Genomic DNA, 26,131 nt, shown 5'->3' with positions numbered 1-26,131 from the left:
AGTTTGATAGGTTAAGTGCAAAAACACAGTAATAAGATGAGATGAAGTTTAAGAAACACTAAATATAAATTCATCAAACACATGAAAGAAGACAGCCAGGTAGAGTCCATAGGATCATGTGATGGTTAGAGTATAAGAAAACATGTAAAAAAATAAAAAATAGAAGAAAAGCAAAAATTAAAGTATAAGGAGAGAAGACAGATTAGTTTGTTAGTTTACTGTGAAAGAAGCTATAGAAGTATCCAAGCAACAACATTTTTTTCTGGACAATCTGTCCAAACTGGAAGTACCAGTCAAAGAAGTTATGGGACAAGACAATTCGGTGATTGAAGTGTTATCAAGCATCAATGTCCAAGTGCATTTCTCTCAGGCTCTACCAACTTGCTCTATTCTTGTATTTTCCCTAGCTGTTAAATAGCTGGTCTGAGATTCAGTTGAAAGTTTCAGGGTTATTTTATCTCAGTGTATTCATCCATGCTTAAACTAAATGGTCTGGTGCATCCTTTCTTTTATGTTTTGTCTGTGTTACAACTTACAGATGCAAGAAGTCTGGGCTCAGACTTAACAGTTTTATCTTGTTTATTTGCCTCATTTGGTGTAACCATCTGTGTCCAAGGTCTGTCATATTCTTTGTTGCTGTTCTGCTGGGAATATGGAACACTTTCTTCTATCGAGCAAAAAGCAAATCAAAAATAGCTCTCCATATTCTCTTATCGTTTTGTTCTGTCGGGGGATTTTCAGTCATTTCTCTTATGTCTAGGTCCTTGAATATTTGTAGGTATATTTTGTCTTCATTTTATTCTATTAAAGCATTCTGTCAAAAAATTTCTTCCTTCTGTTTTTTAGTCACATTTGGTCTACATTTTTTTATCGTTGACATTTCTGACCCACATACAGTATATGTATAGCAAAATTATATTTTCTTTGATCTCTTAAACATTATTTGCTCTTTCATATTTGTGGAATGATTTTTTTAAGCTAACTGTGCTTTGTTTAATAATCCACAAAACCTTGTCTTTTTAGAAGCCATAGACAACAATAATACTAATTTACCTCATTATTAATTTTTTATTCTTTCTAAAAAATTACATATAACTTAATGCGACACAGTTGCTAAAGAGGAAAACAAAACAAAACCAAAAGACACGAATAAAAAATCCTCCCATATCTTCCATAAATAAACACTGATATAATCTTATTCCCCAAGAGACTTCATATGATTCTGAAATATGAATAGTTTATGCCATAATATGACCACTGAAAATTGTGATAAGAGTTATAAAATAATGATAGAATTATGACAGTCATGCCTGAATATTTGTTTTATTTATTCTATGTATGTGATTGATAAATTATTGATTAAAAATCTTTAAATAATTATCTTAATGTCTTCCATTAAAAGCCTCTTATAATTTCAGGATCTGAAAATATAATTTTATGATTTTATGAGGATTTCTTATAAAATGAAGAAGAGGAAAACCTGATGTATGGAAGAAATTCTTTACTGTGAGGGTGGTGAGGCACTGAAACAGGTTGTCCAGAGAAGTTGTGGATGTCCCATCCACAAAAGTGTTCAAGGCCAGGTTGGATGGGACGTGAGCAACCTGGTCTAGTGGAAGGTCTCTTTCAACTCAAATCATTCTATAATTCTATGTTTCTTCATTATAACGTAATCATTGTTTTTCAATTTACATTCATTCATACATGACACCCTTCCACTCCTTTCTTTCTTTTGTTTGGAATATACATAATTTCTCAAATATCACTGCTCTTTGAAGTGAAGAATTGAAGAATGCACCTTAATATGTTTTTCAGATCTTTTTCACTGCAGAGTTTTTGATTCAGGGATTACCAATATCATAGTGTCTCAGTAATGCCTGATGCTTAACTTAATTCCTATTATGAATAGAGGAAGGGTTGTGTTACCATTAGCATACTTGCTGACATTCACGAAATCAGGGGTTTGATTTCTAGTTCCATTATCGGTTCCCTACAAGATCTTGCAGAATGTTTGTTACTGCTTTCTGTGCCCTACGCTCTTGTTGTGCAGCATGAGGATTGTGAGGTCTGTTCTCAGCACTTTCTCACCTCCTCTGAGTGCTTTGGCTGCAGCACCGTAAGAGACAAGGAGTTATTTTATTGAACACATTGCAGATAACGATGGCTTGGTTGCTCCTGTGCAACTGTGGTTCTACTCAGCTGTTATTAAACAAATACCTCATCTCTGGTATGAAGCCATACTCTGCCTCTCCATGCCCTTTTCTTGGATGTATTTCTAGAATATTGTTGAAGTATTAGAAACATTTTATTTCCTTTTCATACTGGAAAAACTTGTTTGGTAATGTCAGATAGAGAAATAAAATGTCTCTTCATTTCAGCTGCTGTATGTGACTTTGAAAGAGAGAGCTGTGGCTGGATTGAAACTGTAAATACAGATGAATTTGATTGGGTGAGAAGTTCCAGTAGTGCTCTTCCACCTGTGTTTCAGAAGCAAGCTCCTCCATGGGATCACACCTACAACAAACCTGAAGGTAAGAAAAGCCAGGCCTAGAAAACAGAGAAATGGAATGGGTAAACCTCCTCTGTAACCAGATTTTAAGTGGAAACCATGAATGTTTTAAAAGCTTTTAGAAACTCTTTATTTCTTCAACCGCAAAAGGTGTTTTCTGTTTTATTTTAATAGGTCATTTTATGTTCATTATGAAGAACAGCACCAGCATTTCACAAATAGCTCGGCTACGAAGCCCAAAGTTCAGGCAAGCTGGAGCAAATTGCACACTGTCCTTTTGGTATGAAATAATTTAGATATAAAATTCCTGGGTCATCTCACATTTCTTCTCTTGAACTGAAATTGAGGTTATAGTTTGCAATAGATGCACCTTCCTCTGAAGTATTTGTTTCATTTTATTCTATAATCATATAGATGCAGATATAAGCAGAAGCACTTGGAGAACATAACTGAAACAAGGGATGACTTTGTTGTCAGGTTCTTGACAAAGTTATAGTAAAGGCTCATGCCTTTGTCCATACATGGACAAATACCACAGTCTTTTTGCTAATAATTCTTTGGTAAATAAATTTGAAAATGTGAAATTTTATTCAAGAACATGAAAGGACTGAAAAATCTAGTAGGTCCTTGAGTCACCTGCAGTATCCAAAATTAGATTTCATCATCTTTAAGCAAAAGCTCCAGCATGAGAATAGGTGTTTTGCTTTCAATTGTTTTTTTTTTATATACAGAGATAAAAAAACCAAAAAAAACCCTCAAAACCCATTAAAAAAATCAACAACCAAACCCAAAGAAACACTTTCAGTTATTGTCTTGTCTCAGACTTTTTGCAATCTTTTCAGAGATAGGCAGAAAAATTTGTGATAATTTTTTACTAAGGTCAGATTGGTACTACTGTTTAAATAAATGTTTGGCCTGACCTTAATGTTATTAAGTGTGGTTTGTCTCAGTAGTATCAAATACATCTGCCACAGGAAGAGGAAATGTCTTTTTATTCAAGGCTCATGACTAGAAGTTGGAGTATAGGTTTGGAAATTTCGAGTTGTTGGTTGTGTTTTTGATTCTCCTTCCAGTTTTGTACAATTGCCAATCTAAGTATTTATTATTTTTAAATGCTTTGAGATCCTCCAAAAATGCTGTAAAAGGCAACATGTTAACCATAAGTAACATAGATACAAGGTGTAGTTTTGCATCCAGTAAGTATTCTGTTTTTCCTTTTTGAGAATTTACAATAATGTACTGAATTAAATTTATAAAAAAAATGTTATGCATCTGAGTGTTTGTTGTTTAATATGAAAGCAAATGTGTCTCTTCAGTTATGGGGTTTAATTTAATGAAGCATGCTTCTCCTTTCAAAATCTTCAATTTTTGAAATGAGGCCCGGACTGATATAGCAGCCTGTCCTACCATCATTCAGAAAATGTATTGAATTACAAGTAAACTTCTAATAGGCACTAGGGACTTCCTATATGTCACAGAGATATAACAGAAAATATACAGTATGTATCTACTTTACCTGATGTGGTCCATCTTCATAATTTGGCCATTTAACATTCTTTTTTTATCATTTTAGGTATTACAACTATGGACAGTCAGTTGGGGCAGCAGAGCTGCAATTGCTTGTAGATGGGCTGAAACAGTCTACTGTCCTTTGGAGGACATATTACAACGAGGGAAATCAATGGTTGAAGGCAGTCATACAGCTTGGACGCCTTCCACATGCTTTCCAATTTTCACTTGATAAAATCAGTCTGGGTTTTTATGACGGTGTCTCAGCAATTGATGATATTAGATTTGAAAACTGTGCTCTCTCACCTCCAGCATTAAGTTGTGAAGGTCCAAATCACTTCTGGTGCAGAGACACAAAAGCATGCATTGACAGTTTGTTGGTCTGTGATCTTGTGGATGACTGTGGGGATGGATCAGATGAAGACAACTGTAGTGAGTACTTTCCATTACTGCTTACTTTACATCACACAAAAATTTACTTACCAGTTCAACTCTTGAGAGAAAAAACACAGAATTGTTAGAGCCTATCAATGTCATAGCCAGTGATGATTCCACTGAATATGGTTATTGATAAAACAGAATGATAATTTTAAACCTAAATGCGTATGAAGAGTTACAACTGAGGGTAAATGCAATTCAGTCTCCTTCATCCAAACCAGTTATATTTCTTTAACTCACATAAAACACAAACACACATTACAAGGTTATTTTAAAAGAGAGGATTTGCAGTCTGCCACTTGATTTAGGTCAACATGCTATCTTTGATTATACTGATGGAAGTACGGTGTAAGACATACTGATGGACTGAGAGGAGTGTATGTCCTATCTTTTCTTATGACCTATACTGTTACTATCAAAGAAGTGTTAAAATATCTGTACTAAAGATAGCAGTCATGCTGGACATAATTATCCCTTTCAAGGAAAGAACTTGTAAGTACCAAAGAAAGCCATGAGTCATTCACATTTTTGACACTCACCTTGCAGTGTTGAAGGGTGCTGTTGATGGTTTTCTCCCTGAAGCATGCATTCATCAATTTTAAGAACTCAAGAACTTTAATATAAAATAAAATTAACTAGCAGTTGCTTTATCACATCCTAAGGTAGCTAAATTATGCAAATCACAATCAGTTTGAGAAACGTGAGACACCTTACGTGCTTGAGGGGTTATCAGTCTGCAGTGATATTTGCCAACTATTAAATTAAAACTGCCCTGAATTCAAAAGAAAGTGAAGGCTTTCTTATCTCAGTTTCCCCTTGTGTAATGTCTATCTTCTTTATAACCCATTTTGAGGTCCACAGTAAGATATGAGTTGCAGTTTTAAGCATCATTAAAGATAACAGCTTAATTAAAAAAAAAAAAAAAGAATTGGCTATAGTTTCAGTTACTGTTTCTGAGGAGCATGTGCAAAGTTGGAATGCAAGTTCACCACCCCTGACACACTTTATTGTTTTACATTAGAAGTAATTGCGCTAATCAATATTTTGCTTTGGTGTCAAATAAAAAAGTGCAGTTGTGTTATAAAGACCTCTCTTGAATTTAGCTTTGATAACGCTATTGTGCTACTATTATTGAGGATAATAAAGATCTAAACCACAACAACCCATTTTTAGGACTACATCTGTCATGCAAAAATATATCAGATCATTACACATACCTGCAAGACTATATCCTGTGGTTTATTTCATTCAATTAACCTCAGTTTTAACTCCTTTACTCAGTTCAGTTTCAGTTAAAGAACTTTGTATTATTTAATTGTAATAATACATGAAATTAATAGCATGGATAATAAAATGTTTTTCACAGTTCAGTTTATTCAATAAATTATGTACAGTTTGACAGATATGTATTGAAAGAAAAGGTAATTTTATGTACAGACAAATGTATATTTTATCCTTCAGACAAGAACATTTTCAAGGAGAAGATATGGGGGTTTTCTATAAATTTGAAAGGGTTTTTTGCGAAGATAAGAAGTATATTAATTAATGCATTATCCCCTTTGCTTTTTGGGGTCTTTTTACAATCTGTTCTGTTTACGTTTCAGACCCTGACCTACAGTGTAACTTTGAAAATGGGCTGTGTAATTGGGAGCAGAGTGTAAAGGATGACTTTGACTGGATCAGAATACAAGGTCCAACCCCCACGGTTAATACAGGCCCTTTAAAGGATCACACGACAGGCACAGTCAGGGGACACTACATTTACATGGAATCCTCTGGGCCACGCCAATTCCAAGATAAAGCAATTTTGCTTAGTCCTCTCTTCAACCCTTCTGACAATGGAACCTGTGTTTTCCGCTTTCATTATCACATGTTTGGAAAACAAGTTTACAAGCTGTCAGTCTTCCAAAGAACTGTGAGTAATGCTTGGGGATGGCCATTGTGGTACAAGTTTGGAAATCAAGAAAACAGATGGATCAGGCAAACGCTCCACATCAGCAGTTCTAAACCATTTCAGGTATGATGATTCTATGTTGTGAAGTGCTTATTTGCTGAGAGTATATAAATGACTGGACAACCTCAAAGCTATTTGTAACTGATCAATTTTGCTTTGAAATACAAAGGTTATAGGTTTTTTTGAAGAAATATGTAAAATAATTTCGTTGGTGGTGTTGCATTAACTTTTCCCCCTAAAGCACTTAATTTTAATGTTTTGAACAGGAATATGTGTTATTTAAAGTAGATAGTATTTTTGTTTTTCAAGTATCTGATAAAAAAAGCTTATCGAAATCTAATACAAAACATCTTGGCAAAAATTTTGATTCATTAATGTAAAGACTGTTAAAAGGAATATCCTCTGCTCTGTCTTACTTTTCCAGAGTTACAAATTAATCTTAAATTATATAATGCCTGAAAAGATATAATTCAAAATATTTGGCTGCTAGGCTAGACTAACAATCAAATATAAGTTGGAGAAAGATACGATTAGAGTAAGTTAATGCTATAAATCTTGACTTATTGTCTCACCCTTTAAATATTTTAAATATTATTTATCTTTCACTATATATGATCTGTTTAGTCCAGTTGGGATATTCTGCAGGGTTACTAGAGGATTGGTTCACTTATTATCAACTGGTCACAGAATTACTTAACACCCCCCCATCCCACCCCACCTTCCCCATATTGTAGAAATAAACATCTTCCATTTTCCTTTTAAATCTGATAAAATGCAATATTTTCTTTAGATTGTTCACATTTATTTCCTAAAAAATTATTTTTAGGTAGAGAGAAGTTCTATCCCCTTTGGAGGAAAAGGCATTAGTACTACTGTGCTTGCAAAGAGGCACCTGGAAGGAGAGTGCTCATTTTCTGTCAAGACTTTTTGTAGGAATGTAAAGGTGTATAAACATAATGGTAACAAAACCCCTTCCTTCCTTCCTTCCTTCCTTTCTTCCTTCCTTCCTTCCTTCCTTCCCTTCTTCCCTTCTCTTCCTTCCTTTTCCTTTCCTTCTCTATGTCCAGTAGTTTATCTAAAGAGCTATAAACTGGTGTGTCCCATGTTTGACTTCCTGGGGGTTAGGAAGGTCTATTCAGTAACTGAAAATATTTTTCATGATTTAGAGATGTAGGGTTTTCTGTTGTACTTGCCCATTTCCACACAGGGAATTTCAAAGATCTTGTATTCTTTTGATGTAGTTTTTTTTTCACAGTCAGTTATGAGGGGTGTGGGGTGGAAGATTTGATAGTTTGTTCTGAAGAAAGAGATAAAGATCTGATGTTCATAATTGTATATTGTGTATCTTATAATGGAGCTTGCTGCATCACAACCTACGACCCTTCAAAACTCAGAAATGTTGAAGAGAGCAAATTGTGCTCTATTTCTACTAAGCTGACAGGTGCTGATGTCTTTCCAATCTTTCTTTTCTCTTTCCAATCTTTCTTTTAAGTGTATTGTGTTTGGATACTTCCAGCTATAAAGACACATGGTGGAAAGATCTTCACACTGTTACCACTTTTTCTCTGATATATTTCTACTGAGATGTAGACTAGAATAGCCTCTCAATTAGTTTTGGGGTGTCTACTGGCTGGGTAACAGTTTTAAAGCTGTAGATTCTATACTTTGTTGTATTCCCCATATCCTAAAAAGTTATTGGTTCACTGCTTTCACACCACAGGCTTTAAGTCTTGAGGATCACCTCAGTGCTTCAAAGGAAATGTTTAGGTTCACTTGAGAATGGATTTTTTTTCATGAAAGTCTAAAAACAAGATAGAAATTTTTAATAATTTTCTGGTCAAAATACACGTCTTGGTTTCATAATCTCTGTTTCTAGCCAGAGCATCTCATCAGCTGTTTCAGGATTTTCAGAGATTCCTAGTGAATAGAAAATGTCAGATTCTAGGAACAAAGATGGTCTCAGTCATTGTAACAGACCTTCATTTCGCTTTTTCTCTTCTAAATATATGGGATAATCATACCTGTGAGATACCTCCTCTTCCTCTTTCCTCCCTTTGTAAGTAGGTCATTTGTTTACCACATTCCAAGAAAGAATCACTATGAATAGTAAATCCCTCAAATTCACATTTTCAGTTTATTTTGCTAAGCATGGTAAGCCAACTTTGGGAGTATATAGATAGTTGTACCTACATACTAACTGCTAGGAAAAGGAGGAGTTGTCAGCCCAAAATTCAAAGCAGCAAAGAAAGGCACTTGAGAATTTCTTAAAAGCCAGATTCTCTTTTGAAAGTTTCAAAATTTCAGATATGATACTACAGGCCCTTTAATTGAATCCTCTGGCAGAAACCCAAAGGGAACAGCACATGTAGACTCCCTTGGCTCACACCAGCTCCCAGTAAGCCTCAGAATCTTAATTTTGTCAAGAAACCTTTGTTCTAGCTGCCAGTAAACCATGGCTGACATTTGTTGCCGTTCTGTCAGACATTTTACGCCAGAGTGTAAAATGTGACATCAATAAGAGGAACAGGAGTAGCTGGATGAGAAAAAGGTAAATTTAGAGATAAATTATTTAAATGAAAGAGATGAAGTTTTCCAAGCCAAAATTAAGCACCTCCATCAAATACTAATACTGACAAGTAACAGAAATGGTCCAAAATACACGTGCTTATAAAAATTTTGGAACTTTATTGATCTAGAGTTTTCCTTCCTCTGCAAAGGATTTAATAATCTGAAAGAAATTATACTTTTTTTTATTGGGAAAATTCAAGTTTAAAAGATATTCCTTATAAGCTATTCCTTTTTATTGTATGGGATACTTGTTTCAACATGAAAAACCCCACTGTTGAGTGTCCTTGTCTCTGTACTTGATCTGCATTTATTTCCATCTCCCTGAGAAGTTTACTTACATATCTTTTCCTTAAAAGAACATTTGAAAAGGTAGTAAAAGAACAATCAGTCTATGGTCTACTTATATTGATGATTAATAGTGTTCACTTTTATCTTAGCATAATCATAATATCTGAAATAGTTTCTCCTCAGAAGAAAGTGCAAATATTCTATTTTAACATCTTAGATAAACATTTCTCTCTTAGCTTGCTCTATCATTCATGTTTCTATGGATACAAAAAAAGAAAATTATAATATGTGAACAATGGTAAAATTTTGTATCTCAATCCTTTTAGTCATGATAAAAATTACATACCTACTTTATCTGTCTTAAGAGACCCAGGGCAACTTTACCACACTGTGAAACAAATTATTAAAAGAATTAGTAATTACCTTTAGCCTGATGCAATTGTTCACTTGTTGCTCATCTGCAATCTATATCTTTATCTCTGTAAATAAAAATGATTATAGATCTTAGATACTTCAAAACATAAGTAGTGTATAAGGGAGTCTAACATTCTCTGATGATTTTATAAAGATCAATTTTTTCTGTTGGATCTTATGAAATTTAAAAATGCAAATACACTATTTAAGTACATGATTAACTGTTAATGTTATATTTAGCATCATTACTAAAAATTTTTTTATTCTGAGTATCATATATAACAACTTACTTGTACCTTCAAATGTAAAAGTTCCTCCATTTAAGTGTGGAAAATAAGCAGCAAAATCAGGAGAAAACAAATAATGAACGTTCACTGAAAAATACTAGCTTATAATAGTTGATAAGTAAAATAAAATTTCAAATAAGTAGATATAAAATGTATTTTGTATTTTCTTATTTTACAACGGGTTAAGAAAAGTAAACAACAAAATTCACTGTAACAATTTTATTCTTTTTATCAATTATGTATTAGCTTAGGAAGTAATGGAATATTGATTGAAGATTAGAATGATACATTTGCTATGAATATAGAATAGCACTGTGTTCTGTGAACACAAATACAAACAAACTTTCTTTCTCCAACTGCTATTTTTAGTATCTGTTATGCATTTCTTTTTTTTTTTTTTTGTTATATCCAGGTATTTCTTGTATTATGGTTTTTGGTATAGCTTAGACATATCTGTTTAGTGTCAAATACATATGTGGTGAACACACATCATTTGCATTCAGGCTCTTGCCATTCATTTAAAATGAGAGACAGAAAGGTCTAAAAATTGTGTATAAGTTACTACCAGCTATATAGTTATGATCACATAGGCAGTTCTACTTTTTGTCCTCTAGTCCCTTTCTTTTCATTCCTCAGTGGGATGAGATAGAGATTGTTCCTTGGGGATTCTGATTATTTGCTATGTAATAAGTGAAACAACATCACAAAGCTCACTCTTCAGTTATTTCTGCAATTCTAGCTGTTTCTGGAAATTACTTTTCTGATAAGAGAGGGGATTGACCAACCCCTCCACTACACCAGCCATTTCTGTAATGAAAAACTCAGAATTCTAGTGGTAAATGGAATTTTTGGTACAATTCTACTTTACAAACTATTTTTAAAGCGGGTTTGAGTTCTGTTTCAAACAAAAAGAGTCTGTTGTGGCAATTTGTGAGATTTCAAAATGTAACTATTTTCTTTCATACATTTCTAATGGTGATAATTATATTTCATATATGAATAGTACAGGACTTGTTATAGTAGAGCAATTTAAGATAATGACTTACTAGTCTTCCTCATTAGCCATAATACCTTTGAAGTAAGAAAATTCAACATTTCATTTCCTACACAACAAACATCAGAACTACGGAAATTATAGGTTCTAGATCTTGTATCGCATTTCACAGCCCCTCACAGAGAAATTTTTAATGGGGCTTTGTGGCATCAGTACCTTCGTAGATTGACTTAACTGTGTGAATTTTTCAGTCTTTTCTAATCAATAATGGATAAGCATCAGATTGAAATTCTGGACTTACATTGGTGCGCTCCAGAAAATGGGGCTGACCAAACTTAACCAAATTTCTTACATGCAGTTTCTCTGTAAAGAGTGCACATAACTCTTTTTTGTCCCAAGGAGAAGTATTCCTTCCTGTGTGGAAAGTAATGTGAGGAGACCATGGTTCAGTCTGTTAGAGTTGCATATCAGCACACATAGCTAGGACTTTTCTTTACTACTCACAGTGTGGTTAGTAGGAAACTTGTTATGAAGAATTTGTGTTCTTTCTTATATATATACTAAAAACACAAGTAATTGTGTATTTGCCTTTACATTTGTAACATTAAAATGGAAAAAAAAAAGGAAGTAGAAATGCTTGACACTTTCTAGAACACTTAGGTAAACAGTGCTCCTTTTAGAAAGGGAGATGAATAGATATGATGGAGAAACATGTAATCAATAGTGTCTCAGAGAAGCTGCATAAAGATCAGTTGTGATTTTTCTGAATACAGAGAATGAGAGATACTCTGTGAAATCATAAAGTAAAACAGTCAAAACAAAAGTATTTTAGGATGGTCTGTTGTACAATTCATTGCTGAGGGATGTTTTGGGTACGAGGAAGCATGGAATGGAATGGAATCAATAAGTATCTTGGCAAATTATGGAAAGAAAAGTCTGTTAAGGGCTAGTAGCACAATAACGAGACTCCCACTTGTGATGCACTGTTGGGTACAGAGTCTGGGTGGTACTACTACATGCTGGGCTTGTTGTCACTGTGGAAGTGGCAGCAGTCTGCGGGGAGACACACACTGCCATTGACACACACCTGGACAGCTGACCCAGCCACTGGTGCAGCTGTCCTCATGCTGTGAGGTATTGTGCTGCAGAGAGCTTTCTGTGCATTGGGAGGCTCACTCTTTGATATTCTAACTGTGATTTCAGATTTTCTGCAATCACTTTCACCCTCATTGAACCAGGTTTACTATTGTCAAGTGTTGTTAGCCTTCTGCCTTGATTTGATTGTCTTCTTGCTTCCTTCTTCAGGGCCTTGTTTTCAGTGTGTGTAGACATACCAGTAGGAGTTTGTTAATGTTTAGTTGGTCAGATATGCATTTTTCATTAAAATCTGATGTTGAAGCAACTCTGAATTTATCAAGGACTTCTCTAAGATGTTTATTACACCTTTAATATCCACTTGTGATCATTTTTCTGTTATCGCTTTTGATCCTTTCCCTGGTAGCAATTTCCACACAAAGATTTAGTTATCATGGATTTTCCACTCAAGCCATAGCTTCAGTTTCAATTTTCAATTTATCATTCTTTATCTTCCTCTGCCTGCTCTGCTCCTTTGTACTTTCCCTAATAATCTGCTGAGATTCAGAAATTCTTCTTTTCTCTTTTTTTCTTTTTCTGTCCTTTAAATGTTACCATTTGCTTCTGTTACCTCTTAGTCCTCCAATACTACTTCAGATACATGGATGTCCAGCCATATTTGCTGCATCTTAGTAGCTCTTTTTCTAACAATTCTTTTTTTTCTTTGATCTGTTGTGTAGGCTCTAGTTTGGACAATTCATTCTCAGGTTTCTTAAACAGTGCACAATATACGTGAGAAACAGTATATGTAGAGTGGACAATGAGGAAACTAGGGCACTTGAGGGAAAGAATGAAAAACAACCATAAGACTTTGTGGTTGGTAGTGAATTTTGTCTTGATAGTGAAGGCTATTCAATACCTACAGTATGAAATGAAATACTGAGAGTTTGCATCTCCAAAATATCTGTGGTGCAATGCAGTATATTTGAAAGGCAAAAAGTAGTGTGTGTTTTTTAAAAAGTCATTCTTAAACATCAGTATTGCCATTTTTGACAAATGGATTTCAGAGCACAGAAAACTGTGGAAATAAGGAAATCACATGGGAAGTCAGGAAAACATATTTTACAAACCTCAGAGAATATTTCAGGGGTTTAGTTCAGTTCTTCAGGAAAGATAGCGCCCTTTCATTCAGTGCTATCACAATACTTAATATTATGAAGCTATAATGCACTCTAATAATAGAAATAATTAATTCTTTTTGTTATTGTTTTATTGATGCCATGGAAGACTTGTCATGACGTCATCAAGTCACAATGTGTGCACAAAGGGGAATGATAATAAGAATTTCTAATCTATCTTTAATAATACCTTTCCCAGTGAAAATTATATTCTTAATTTCACATCTGTCATTTCCTTGATTTTTTTTTTCTTCAGAGGGGAGAAGGCAAAGGGGGCAGGGGTTAGTGTTTTTTACCTTTTTTCCTATTTACATGCAGGCTGCTCAAAGGAAGTCACACAAGGTAAAAATAACCTTTCTATACACCACTGAACTGTCAAGTACTGCCCACATTTTTAATACAGAAAACCTGAAGTAATGAGAGGTTTTCAACACCTTTCAGAACCCACCACCCACTTAGAAACTGTGTTGAGCCATTTAAATTTGAGGGAAATCATGTAAGGTAGGAGTTTTGCTTTCCTGAAAATTAGGAGTAGTGTTTCAAATTTCCTATTGCTGTTACTATATTACCTATTGCTGAAAAGGAAAATGAGACTTGGGTAACTTTGCAAGGAGAAGGAAATTGCTAGTGACTTTTTTCTCATTCTTTTACTGGATCTAGAAGACATCTTTGAAAAGGTAACAGGAAGATCACAGGAAAACTACTTCATTTAACTTTTAATTAAATTTCCTTCCATAGTTCTATGCTTTATATCCAGCAGAGTCCTTTTTAAATATTTTTTTTATAATCTTTCTGTTTATTGAGTACACTTACAGCAGAATTTAGAAACAATGTAGAAATTCTACTCATTATCTTTAATGAAGACAGGGTTTCAAGTCACATGTCCCAGTGATATCCCTGTGTTATTGTTTTCTTACTTTGGGAGGTTAAGGCCATATGTGTGGATGTAGGAACAGCAATTCCATGTAACTTAGTCAAGAAAAATCCTCTGGATCAAGAAAGGTCCTCTTTAGGCAAAAGATTTAATAGTGATCCCCTTGCTCACTATCATTTGCTGCTGAACAGATAATTCACTGTGTTGCTGCCACAGATGTTTTCATAAGCACTGAAAAGAAACAATGTGTGTCTGCTCTTAGGACACTCCTTAGCTCAGCATGGAAGAATTGCCTTAGCAGTAACACTGCATAGCTTGTGTTGATACATGTTTGTCCATTCAACCTTATTCAGGCTTCTCTATCTCAGCATAGAGATGTGGAAATGTCTTTATGCAGCCCTTGATATCCTGACATAATCCAATATACAAAAGGGAGGGACAGAAGTATGCAGATCATAGCAAGTCATGCTGGTCAGTGTAAGACAGATATTTCAGGACGATAAGGCCCAGAAATTTGATATAGTAACTCAACCAGAATCGTGTTATTTATTTATTTACTCATTTACTTACTTACAAAGTCTGGGGGAAAAGGTGTTTGGGAGAAAAGAAAGAAGACTTCTGTACATCTTTGTAGATAAAGAAAAAAGTAACCATGACCTTAAATTGTTTTAAATATAGCTTTAGAATTATAATTGCTATATAGATATTTCCCAAGTGGGCAGGCTAAACATGTTGTTTTACAAACCTAGAATCTCAGAAATTTTTAGGCACTGACAATATAATACTTCTGCAATAATTCTTCCAGTGCTAATATCACAGAGTGAAAACAGGATCTTTTGTCTTGAATGAAATTTTGTGGCCTTAATACAGCAAAGACTCCAAGAATATGCAAACAGTTATTAATATTATGCTTGTCAGCAGTCCCACCAACATCGCTGAACAGTCTAAAACAGGACAGAATTGTGATTCATCTCTGCACTTTAGAGAAATGCTTTGAAAAACATCATAAATCAACATGAGGGTTCACAAACTTATAGTGAAGTGTGATGAAGTGCTTTACTGAACTAGAACTAGTGTTTTTCAGTATCTTATAAAACCAAACACTGTAAAACATCAAATATTTGACACAAGATTTTTCGTATTTGATGTGTTCAACCTTAAGAACATCGGTAACAATTCATTTGGGCAACTTTGTGAAAGGACTTTTTTTGACTTTTGCAGTCTTGAGACATTAATTTCTAAAGCATTTTTGGTTGTTACAAAAGAAAGGGGCTGATGGGCTTTGAAGAAAGGCAGTGGGATCTTGAGCTTTTCTATGTGTATCGTTAAAATGTCGTGGTGACCCAATGTTGATAATCTCTCCAAAGGAGAGATTATCTCCACTTGTTCTTGCTTTTGGGGGCAAAAGGGTTCCATGCAAAGAATAACAGCTCTGACTGCCTAGTCATTCCCCTCATAAGGGGGAAAGCTGGAACATGCTGTGACAACCCTTCTGCATGTTCACACAGATTTTTTTTTCCAAAGAGAAACAATGTTGCAGAAGGTACAGGGGAAAAGTTCGATGTCACAAAGTCAGGATGCAACTACTGGTTATCTAGATGAGAGATTTAGGAAATAGTCTCAGGTCCCACAGTGCCTACTACTTTGCAGCTGAGGAAGCAGAGAAAAAAAATAGGGAGGAATACATTGCTGTGTTCTTACTCACTTATCAAAGAAATCAACAAGTCTTATTTGACATGAACTAACTAATAAGTGATCAAAAAGTCAAAATTAAATCTAAATGTCTCCATTTTTTAAAATCACAATTTTTCTGAAAAAAATCATCTTTGCTTGGTAAATAGTTTCCCTCTTTTATGTACTTATATTATTATAGGAATAAGAATATGTCCACATGTTCTTGAAAAAAATCTTCCTACACTAAAGACTTATTGTGGTATGATCATTGAATGAAGACATTTTAATAAAAAGGAACTTTGAGGCTTGATTCTATGACTTGTCCTTTGTAATTACAGAAGTTCCATCATCTCATAATGGATTTGTTACATTTCTTGATGAAAATTTATTGGAAATTTTTCTTTATTTATCCCTAGCATTAACATGTAAGAGTAGTTTACTTCGGAGACATGGGGTGAAATGTATATTATTTTCAATCTTGCATTTGCTTTCAGTAAGTTACAACAAAAGTTTTTGAAGGCAAAGTGCTTTGTCAGTTATTTATGCTATTATCCACTTTTTTGGTTGTTCTTTCTTCTTCAAACCAAATCACACAACTTCTTGCTAGAAAGAATTATAGCAAACCTAATCCAAATTACCGTGCTCAAGCAACTAATAAAATCATTAAGTAACACTGTTGACACTTCCTGTGACAATCCCGAGATATTGTTCGACTAAATCACTGGTTAAATACATTAGAACTAATATCACCATTTCCTAGACATTCAGAAATCTTTAGAAATTTTAATACCTCACAGTTTCTGAAATTAATTCAATTTTAGCTTAAGCTATGCTTGTATGGAAATTAAGATTTTATTTTGCTAACCTTCAGTGGGAACTCCCTAGTGACAGAAATTAGCACTGCTGTAAAAATTGGACATTTGTATAGAACAATATTACCCATTGTAATTTCTTTATTAACACTTGTGGAAGTGTTACTTCACTCTTCAGAGCCTATTTTGTTCAAAATCATAAGGGATCATTCCTTTTATATATATGGACTGTCATTCTAATACAGTTTGCTTTTCATGGAGGTTTTTAATGTAGAATACCTTTTGATACCTTTATAGTTTTCATTGAGACTGGATCTCTAGAGTTCTGAAAACGAGAAATTGGGAACTATTTATTCTTATTCAAATAAGAAATGAGATGTGAAATGAGCTTCATGGTGGATGAATTCCCTGGAGATTGTTTAATAATAGCTTATGAAGTTTGCAGAATTACAGCTGACAAATTAATTTAAGTGGTCAATGTTTAACCACAGGTGCAGAGAGACTATATTCTATATTGAGGCATTAACTCATAAATCGGTCTTATTTTCAAGTCTCTACCTTCATCTCTGTTACATTTCCTGTGTTGCTAATGAGTTCATGCTATATGCCAAAGTATCAGACTCCCCAGCTACATAAATAAATTAAAAAATTATTTTGGATGGGGAGATTTTAAACAATGCAATCAGAATCATCATCTTAACAGTACAGAGGCATTCTAAATTCAATTACCCCTACAGAACTGTGTCCTGCCACTTCTAGCTTTGGATAATTTTAATCTCTTTATAGCACATTCCTGCCTAAGTTCCATGAGTGCAACTTTCTCAAGGGAAAAAAATTAGTGTAGTTTTGAGGGCACCCAGATTTGTCTTAGTAATAATTGTGTGAATAAACAAAGCCTCTTTCTCTTTGTCTGAATTTAATTAATGAGTAATCAACTATTAGTAGTTAATATTTCATGCTTTGAAAACAAATTCAAAGTTATATGTAAACTACTGTGTGTTTGCCAGTCAAAATTACACTGGAAAGAGTAATTTTGGAATAATAAATTTTCTTACATGGCATTTCCAAACAACAGATGTCTTGGTTTGTCCTGTTTCTAATCATTTTATTGCTATTGGTACCAGTACTGTAGCATTGACCACACTTTAATCTAAACAGGAAACAAAAGACTGAGATAATATTGTAAAGAATATTTATGGGTATTCTGAGGTAAAAATAAGAATTCCATACTAAGATGAGAAAAATAAGAGACAATTGTGTCATTTACTGCTGTCATTCATATTAGATATATTTTATCTTAAAATAACCTGTCATAAGTATATCCACATTAGGGGACTTATACCTGTCTTCTTTTAGCATACTCATTTTTTTTATCTAATGGACATCAAGTATAAATGATGTGTAATCATTTTTATTTACTCTGGTGATGTCAGCATCAGTAATAAATCTACTATTCGCATGCAATTTCAGAATAGCAGAAAAATTGCAAATAACAAATTGCAAAAAAAAATTAGAACTGACAGTACTGTGAAGTAGGACTGCCATGTTTTTGCCACTATTTATCTTTATAAAGATAATTCCTGGGTAGGAATTTTCAGTTGAACAGGGGAACAAACTGTGAAAAATACATTAGAAATTTTACACAGCATTTCAGAATAAGCTGGAAGCTTGAATATATGTATATAGTATGTGACAGAAGTATTTTAAAAAACAGCAAGGAAATAACTGTAACATTTGAACTCCATTGGATCGGCAAAAACATCCATTTATCTTTTTTTCAAATTGCGGAAGGCAATTGACAAGGCTTTTTTATTTTTATGAATAGAGATTATTAATCAGTTAGACAATTCTTAGTAAATCTTTCCGTAATCACCTGCTTGGATATTTACCATTCAGCAACAGTCAGAAGAAAAGAGGCTTATTTAGTGTTCCAAAGAATATTTCACAAACACTAACCTTTTCCATTCCTTGGCAGTAGACAATAATGAGAAAGTGAACAAATAGAGCATTGACAACTCTAATGAAATAGTAGAAAATTTATCTTTAGAAGGTTCCATAGCTCTTCTCTAACCTGCTTAATTGTTTTCATCACACTGGTATTTGTGTAAGAGTCTATAATTTATTCAAATAAATGTTACTATTTTTAGGCATGATTAGTGTTTTTGCAATAAGTACCAAAGGAGCTAATCATAATATGCCACTTATGATAATGTCTTGCCATCATTTTATATCACAATGATGTTTCAGTGAATTTACACCATTGTGAAGCCAATCATTCTGTTACAGTTCACTGTGATTAATGTAACCACCAGTGAAAGCTGATAATAATTAGTCTCTTTCGTAAAGTGTCTCTAAATAGAATTTTTTTCCCCTAGAATAAATTTAATTTCATTTTAAGTGTGAAACACGGCAAATGACTCCTCTATCAATTCATGTTAAATATTTAATGAGTAGTGGAAGTCTACTATATACTGAAAAATGTTTTCATAATTCTTGTTCCCCTAGATCTTGATGGAAGGTACTGTAGGTGATGGTTTCACTGGAGACATTGGACTTGATGACATGTCTTTTATAGGCTGTACTCTTTACAATGGTAAGAGTTGAACTGTACAGCTCCTTGCTGTGAGCTGATTCATTGGTGTTATTCTAAATATTACTACTAGAAAAGCAAAACCCAGATCAAACTGTGACTCATACCTGACAAGGAAATTCAGACTTGTTTCCCTGCTCCCCTCATATCCAGGCATCAGCACAAAATAGTTTCTGCTGTGCGAGTGAGGCCCAAAGCAGATCCTCAGCGAGAAATGTGCAGCTTCCAAACTCTGTGAGATCTTGATTCCTAGAAGAAAAAAGAAATATAACTGCGTGTAAAAAAACTAAACTTTCATTCAACCTATTCAGTTGGATACAACCTTCCACCTCCCCTCAATAATTCTTCATGTATTCGCTGTGCCAATTGCTCTCACATGACAGCACACGAATAGTTCAGATGATAAAGCAACCTGTTCTCAGAAATCCTTGTTACCAAGGGTAGTACAATGTCTACAGAATTGTAAAATATTATATTGCAAAATACATGTACTTCAAGACACCAGACATAAATCCTTCATCACAGAAGGATTAAGAGGACTGCTGTTAGCTGCAACAGGCATTACAGAGTTATATGTGGTGTGGCAGTTGATGTAAAGTCATGACAGGACTAGTGTCTAAATGTTAGCATCCTAGCATCTAAAACACGCTAGTGCAGATGCATTTTTGCTACTCCAAAAATTTCTTGTTGATATAACTATGTATACTAGGGATATGAAGTGTGTATGGCATTTCTTTTGCAGATAATTATCTCACTTTTTAGCTAATTTATACAGTGCACAGCATTTATTATAACATTTCGAATATAAAGGGTTGTTTTTTTAAATACTCAGTTAATGTACAATACCTTATATCTGAGAAAGAATATCTTGAAAGAACAAGTCAAAAAATCCCTAAATATTTTCAAATGAGTTATGAAAGAAAATTTTCACAGAATATGCAAAATTGGAAGGAACACATAAGGATCATCAAAGTCCAATCCTTAGCCCTGCACAGGACCATCCCCAAGAGTCACACCATGTGCCTGAGAGCGTTGCCCAAATGCTTCTTGAACTCTGTCACATTTGGTGCTGTGACCACTTCCCCAGGGAGCCTGTTCCAGTGCCCAACCAGCCTAGAGGTGAAGAATTTTTCTAATATCCAACCTAAACCTCCCCTGACACAACCTCAAGCCATTCCATCAGGTCCTGTCACTTGTCACCACAGAGAAGAGATCAGTGTCCGACCCTCCTCTTCCCCTCATGAAAAGGTTGTAGATTGCAATGAAGTCTCCTCTTCTCCAGGCTGAACAGACCAAGTGCCCTCAGCCACTCCTCATATGACTTCCCCCCAAGGCCTTTCACCATGTTCATTGCCCTCCTTTGGACACTCTCCAATAACCTAATATCTTATTTATAATGCAGTGCCCAAAACTGCACACAGTGCCCAAGGTGAGGCTGCACCAGTGCAGAATAGAACAGAACAATTACTCCCTCAACCAGCTGACGATGCTTTGCCTGTTGCCCCCAGGACACGGTTGGCCCTCCTGGCTGCCAGGGCACTGCTGACTCACGTTCAACTTGCCATCAGCCAGGACCCCCCAGGTCCCTTTCCACAGCACTGCTTTCCAGCATCTCGTTCCCCAGTCTATCTGAACATCTAGGGTTGCCCTGTTCCAGGGGCAGAATCCGGCACTTTCCCTTGTTGAACTTCCTATGGCTGGTGATTGCCCAGTCCTCTAATTTGTTGAGGTCTCTCTGCAGGGCCTCCCTGCCTTTGAGGGAGTCAACAGCTCCTCTGAGTTTTGTGTCATCTACAAACTTGCTTAGTATCCCTTTCAGTCCTGCATCCAAGTAATTTATGCAGATGTTGAAGAGCATAGGGCCCAAGATGGAGCCCTGCAGAACCCCACTAGTGACAGGTCTCCAGTGTGATGTTGCCCCATTCACTATTACCCTCTGTACTTGACCCGTGAGCCAATTGCTCATCCAGCCCATGATGTGTTTATCCAGCTCTGTGCTGGACATTTTGTCCAGAAGGATACTGTGAGAGAGAGTAAATCAAACGAGAAATTTGAAAAGTATAGAGGGTCAGAGTTTCAAAGTTCATAAATAAGAAAAAAAGAGTTCATTTTGTATGAAAAGATAAAACAAAAATACTCAAGTATAATGGTGGACAGGAATCAGGTTTTGTGTTCTGTATATTTTTGAAGTGTTTTTAGTTTTGAAGCAATTTTTGAGGCACTCCAGGGTCCTACCTTTATTTTATTTCCTCCATGCCATAAAAATATCCCAACAACCAAAAAACAGTCAAAGAGATTGTGGGAAAAGCCTAAAAAAACAGACAGTAAATATGGCATATTCCACCATATTTAACAGAAGTTGGATCAGGTTGAAAAAGCAGGGTTTCCATATCCCTGCACCCTAGAATTGACTACTAGCTGCCCAGTTGCTCTTGTTCCACTTTAAGTAACCAAAAACTGATTAGGAAGAGATGGGCTTGATAGCTTGGTGGTAAAGTCCCTCATAAGTAATATAAAAGATGTTTAATTTTGAGCGTACCACTTCAATACATTATTTGACTGCCGTAACCAAAGGCTATGATGCTTGCTCTGGAAAATGGTATTTCATAAACCACAGAAAATTAATTGTGTCATAATAGAGAAAGTGTCAGATCTTCCTTTCTTCTCAGGTGTAGTAAAGGTTACAATACTCCAAATTTCTTCTCTCATTCCAGTGGATTAGGAGACTTGAATGTGGCATTTATATTTAAAAATTTTTAACCAATAAGGTCTTTGCTATTATTATGAGATGTAGATAAATATATTAATTCATACAATTCCTCCTTCAAAAGGATTCTTCCCCCAAGTCTTTTGTTTGAATCTTAAGATATTATAGGAGTACCATTCATTTGATTGGAGTGTAATTTATTTGTCTTAGATTTGCTTTCTACCTTCTGAAATAGAGATGGCTCCTGTGTGTAATTTATTATCATTCTTAGTGCTCCACGCTTCAAGAAAAAAAAACAGCAAAACCATCCCTGCTGTCCCAGACACATTTAATATAAAAAGTCCTCACATGTACTTTTTAATTACTTAGGTGTATTGCTCAGGTGCCTTGAGCACTACAGTTTATAATTACATTAAGGATTAAATTTTAAAAAGGAGTTTTATAATGAAAATTCTTTTTATGGACAATAATAGCAAAGGTTTTCAAGAAATGAGAGTAAGCCTGAAGAAAGGTGCATAGTAAAGTATAAGAGGAAAAGAAAAGACAATTGATTTGAAAGAAGTGGTAATGAGTTTGAATGAAGCATAAAGGAGGTGGTGGAACAAGGTGATGACCTCAGAATAATTTCTTTAATGAGAAAAGAATTTTTTTTTCAGTGATGAATTTACAAGGTAAGAAGGTTACATAGTAATTTCCACAGTCACTTGCAGTAATCGACATGTTAAAAAAAAGCCATTATCATCAGAATAATCTGTTAGCCTTGGTTCACAGGGAAAATAAGTTTCTGTGATTGTTTTTCAGTCTCAGTGGCATCAATTTTTTGAAATGACTCACTCAGTTAATCCGAATTTGAAAGGCAGGCGAGAGATGTAAATAAATTCCTGCAAGTATCGAAAACTGTATGGATTGTGGTTGGCTGACATGACAAAACTAGTGCTTTCCACTGAGGAAATGTTCAATTTAGCTCCTGCTGAGCAGCATTTAAGTCATTCAACTCGACTGTCCAGGCATGTTTCCAGTAAATCTATACCCTTGACAAAGGGTGGGAGTGGCAAGGGGAGAAATCGTTATGAAGCTAGAACGCCTTGATCGGGGCACTCAACATTCTGTTGCTTTGTTTTTCGAAGGAAACTTGCCCACTATCTCTACAACTACTTCAGGAACTTCAGTTCCTGCCACACTCCCCATGAACAACTGCACAGAGAAGGAGTTTGTCTGTAGAGCCTCTGGTCGCTGTATCCACATGACCCAGAAGTGTGATTTCAGACCTGACTGCTCTGATCAGTCTGATGAATCAGATTGTGGTAAGTGTATGAAACCTTGTACTTTGTTATCTTACTAGTTTCTGGTTGATAAACACATTGCTTTAGCTGCTATTTGTTTACCTTTGGAATTTGGTATTTTTAATATGATTTTCCCCAGAAAAAAATAATTGCATTTTGCTCTTAACATGGGAATCTGTGATGTTATGCACTTTCTGCCTTGCAATTCAGACTTGACATTTCAAGTTACTAATGAAATGTGACAGGGGAAGGAATCCTCAGTTCCCTAATGATGGGTACATGACAATTTTCAGTCAGCATTGTTTCTTGAAATGTTCACTGGTCCAGACTGGAAGAGAGAATAAGTGTACTGTCTCATGTTTCAGGTGGACATCTGGGAGAATGGGATCCACTTCTTACCTACTTTAATAAATATGGGTTTTGTTTTCTTGTTAGGGTTTTTTTTTCATACAAAGTAGTTGCAGCAGCAGCAATGATTGTGAAATTCAGCCTATTCCACACAGGAGTTACAGCCTGTAAAGCTCTGATAGTCAGATGGGAACACTGGAAGTGAGACAGTGGACAAGGTCCCCATATGTTGTTCATAAAGGTCTAAGACAGTTGTTGATTGCTTCTGAGTTGCAGCAATTCACACTATAGCATTTTAGAAGAAGCTGTTAATGACTTTATTTTGCCTCAAAGCACAGTACTTGAAAGTACTGCTTTACGGAAGCCGATTAATGAGGGGGACAAACATCAGAGAGTGACCTCCTCAGCCTCTGCAAGCAAAACTATGGTCACTGAAGATCAAAACTCTGAATTCATCACACTTTGTGTAGGGAACTCAATTACCTGTCTCAGGGCTGAGGGCTCAGCAAGGAAAAGTAACACTAGACTCACTATGTCTATTTCTTATGTGGGAATAACTGGAAAAATGAATCTGATATATAAATGTCACTGGGTAGTTTCCCGTAGTGTGAAAACACACCAACCACTGAAATTTTGCCCTGAGAAATAAAACAGAGCCCTCTGAATAGAGCTTTTTATTTTTCCCCTCAGAAATTTGCATTATCTTACAAAACATCCTTTCCACCTAAGCAAGATAAGTACTGTGTAGAATACACCTTTACATATTTGCTTTGTGTGATGTCTTCCATCATTAAGATGGCAATTTATCCTTCAAACGACAATACTGGAATAGAAGTTAAGTATGTCCTGGCTGAAACAGAAAAATATTCTCAGAAAGGTGCTATTTTTGTCAGAGGCACTTGAAACATAATGTTTACAAAGCACCTTAAAAAGGGGAATAAACTCTTAACGCTATACCACTCTTCATTCTCAGGAAACATCACAAATCTTTATATGGGCAACTCTTGAGATCACACTGGCTTCAGTTTGCTTCCTTACTGAGGATATACAAGCTTTAAATCAAAACTCCCTCTCTCCTTACTCTACTATTTTTACCCTCCAAGGAAAGAAACATCAGGCACATTCTCCTAACAAACTGCAATTTCTTGATGAAACATTTAAGCTTCATGTGTTAAAATAAACTCTCATTTCCCTTGCATAATTCTCACAGCAGTCACTTAGACTTCAGTATAATAATTTGTTCCAAAGTTCTAGAGAGTGACTAGACTCAATTTGGATCATGTAGACAAAGTTTCTGTAAAATACTCAAGAAGATGCACTGGAGAACAAGTATTCACAGAGGAAATGGAAAATATGTGGGTTTCTTTCCCCTAAGGAAGGTCAGTACTGAGCTTACTTTTCTTGCCCAGTTATTCTGGAACCAAAACTTCAGTGATGGGCAGCTGAATATTTATTTAATAAGATAACAATTCAGTATCTGACACTAGTGCCAAATAGCTGTCTGAAATATTCAGGTTTTTTTTTAGAGTTTTGGTCATGGACTTTGTACACAATGTGCAATAATTTGCTAATGTCACCAGTCTACAGGACTGAAGAAACAGCCCCACAGCAGCTCATAGATTTGCAGCTGATGAATTTTACACACCTTTCCACATATACCACAGGACAGATTTTTAGAATGACCTGATAGTTGGTCAGAACACATATGAAGGTAGATATTGAAGTGCAAATGAATTGGTATATTGCCAAAATTACAATCTGCCTAATAGAAAACATAGAAAATTGATGTTTTATCTATAGAGAAAAAACTATGCATGTTAGTACTGTGCAAGTATTCATGGTTACTATAAATTGAATCCTTTGTGTTTCCATGTTGCTTACTCTATTGTACCATCAGCTAATGATTTTCAATCTTTATATAAACATGAAGTATTAACTGTTCATCTCTAAAGTTATGGAAGTCTGCGACTTTGAAGATAAAAACCTCTGTGGATGGCATCAACCAGCCTCTGAACAGATGTCAGGAAGTTATTCCATACATACCACAAACATATTCAAGTGGAAACTTGGAAGAGGGGCAAATCTCTACCCTGAGCAAGAGCAACACAGCCCATTAACTGATCATACTACGTGAGTACAATTTTTCAAATATGTGAATTTGTCTTAGAATATGTGAGCTTAGCCACCACAAATGGATTGTCAGAGGGTAAAACTCTCAGTTCACAATATTGAAGCAGTGTTCTGATTTATTAATGACATGTAATTAGCTGACAATCAGTGAAGTAGATATGCAGGATCAACAGCATCAATCCAACAGATGAATCAAAATACAAAACGTTAATAAACAGGTACACATTCCTAAACACCCTTCTATGAGTAATTCCCAAAAGTTTCAGTACCTCCCCATCCAGAGAAACACGTGTTCCCCCTTATGGGAAAGCAAGTTTGGAAGACATGCTGCTCCAGCTTTATGTGTACACATACCACTGCCTACAATCTGTTAAACACACCATGAGAAATCAACCCTCCTTGTAGCACCCCAAACCGTCAGCCCACCAGCTGGCTGCTGGTTATTGGCACCCTGCAGTGGGGGTGCTGCTGTCTGGGCTGTGCAGTGGTTGTGGCATCAG

At 35.3% G+C, this 26,131-nt stretch overlaps 1 protein-coding gene across 1 annotated transcript in view; it reads left to right on the top strand.

Moving 5' to 3' along the window:
- Positions 1 to 26,131, top strand: part of MALRD1 (MAM and LDL receptor class A domain containing 1) — a 242,574-nt gene that overhangs the window by 55,427 nt on the left and 161,016 nt on the right. The window contains exons 15-21 of the mRNA XM_039388522.1: positions 2,379 to 2,531; positions 2,684 to 2,789; positions 4,083 to 4,450; positions 6,061 to 6,473; positions 19,079 to 19,166; positions 22,998 to 23,174; positions 25,454 to 25,631. Coding sequence (XP_039244456.1) covers positions 2,379 to 2,531; positions 2,684 to 2,789; positions 4,083 to 4,450; positions 6,061 to 6,473; positions 19,079 to 19,166; positions 22,998 to 23,174; positions 25,454 to 25,631 — 1,483 coding nt within the window. The remainder of the gene's footprint in view (positions 1 to 2,378; positions 2,532 to 2,683; positions 2,790 to 4,082; positions 4,451 to 6,060; positions 6,474 to 19,078; positions 19,167 to 22,997; positions 23,175 to 25,453; positions 25,632 to 26,131) is intronic.

The sequence above is a fragment of the Pipra filicauda genome, unplaced genomic scaffold (genome assembly GCF_003945595.2).
Source record: "Pipra filicauda isolate LSUMZ 115617 unplaced genomic scaffold, ASM394559v2 scaffold65_size3143899_pilon, whole genome shotgun sequence".
NCBI classification, from domain to species: domain Eukaryota; kingdom Metazoa; phylum Chordata; class Aves; order Passeriformes; family Pipridae; genus Pipra; species Pipra filicauda.
The sequence above is the reverse complement of the archived record's forward strand: the minus strand, read 5'-3'. Positions and strand labels throughout refer to the sequence as shown.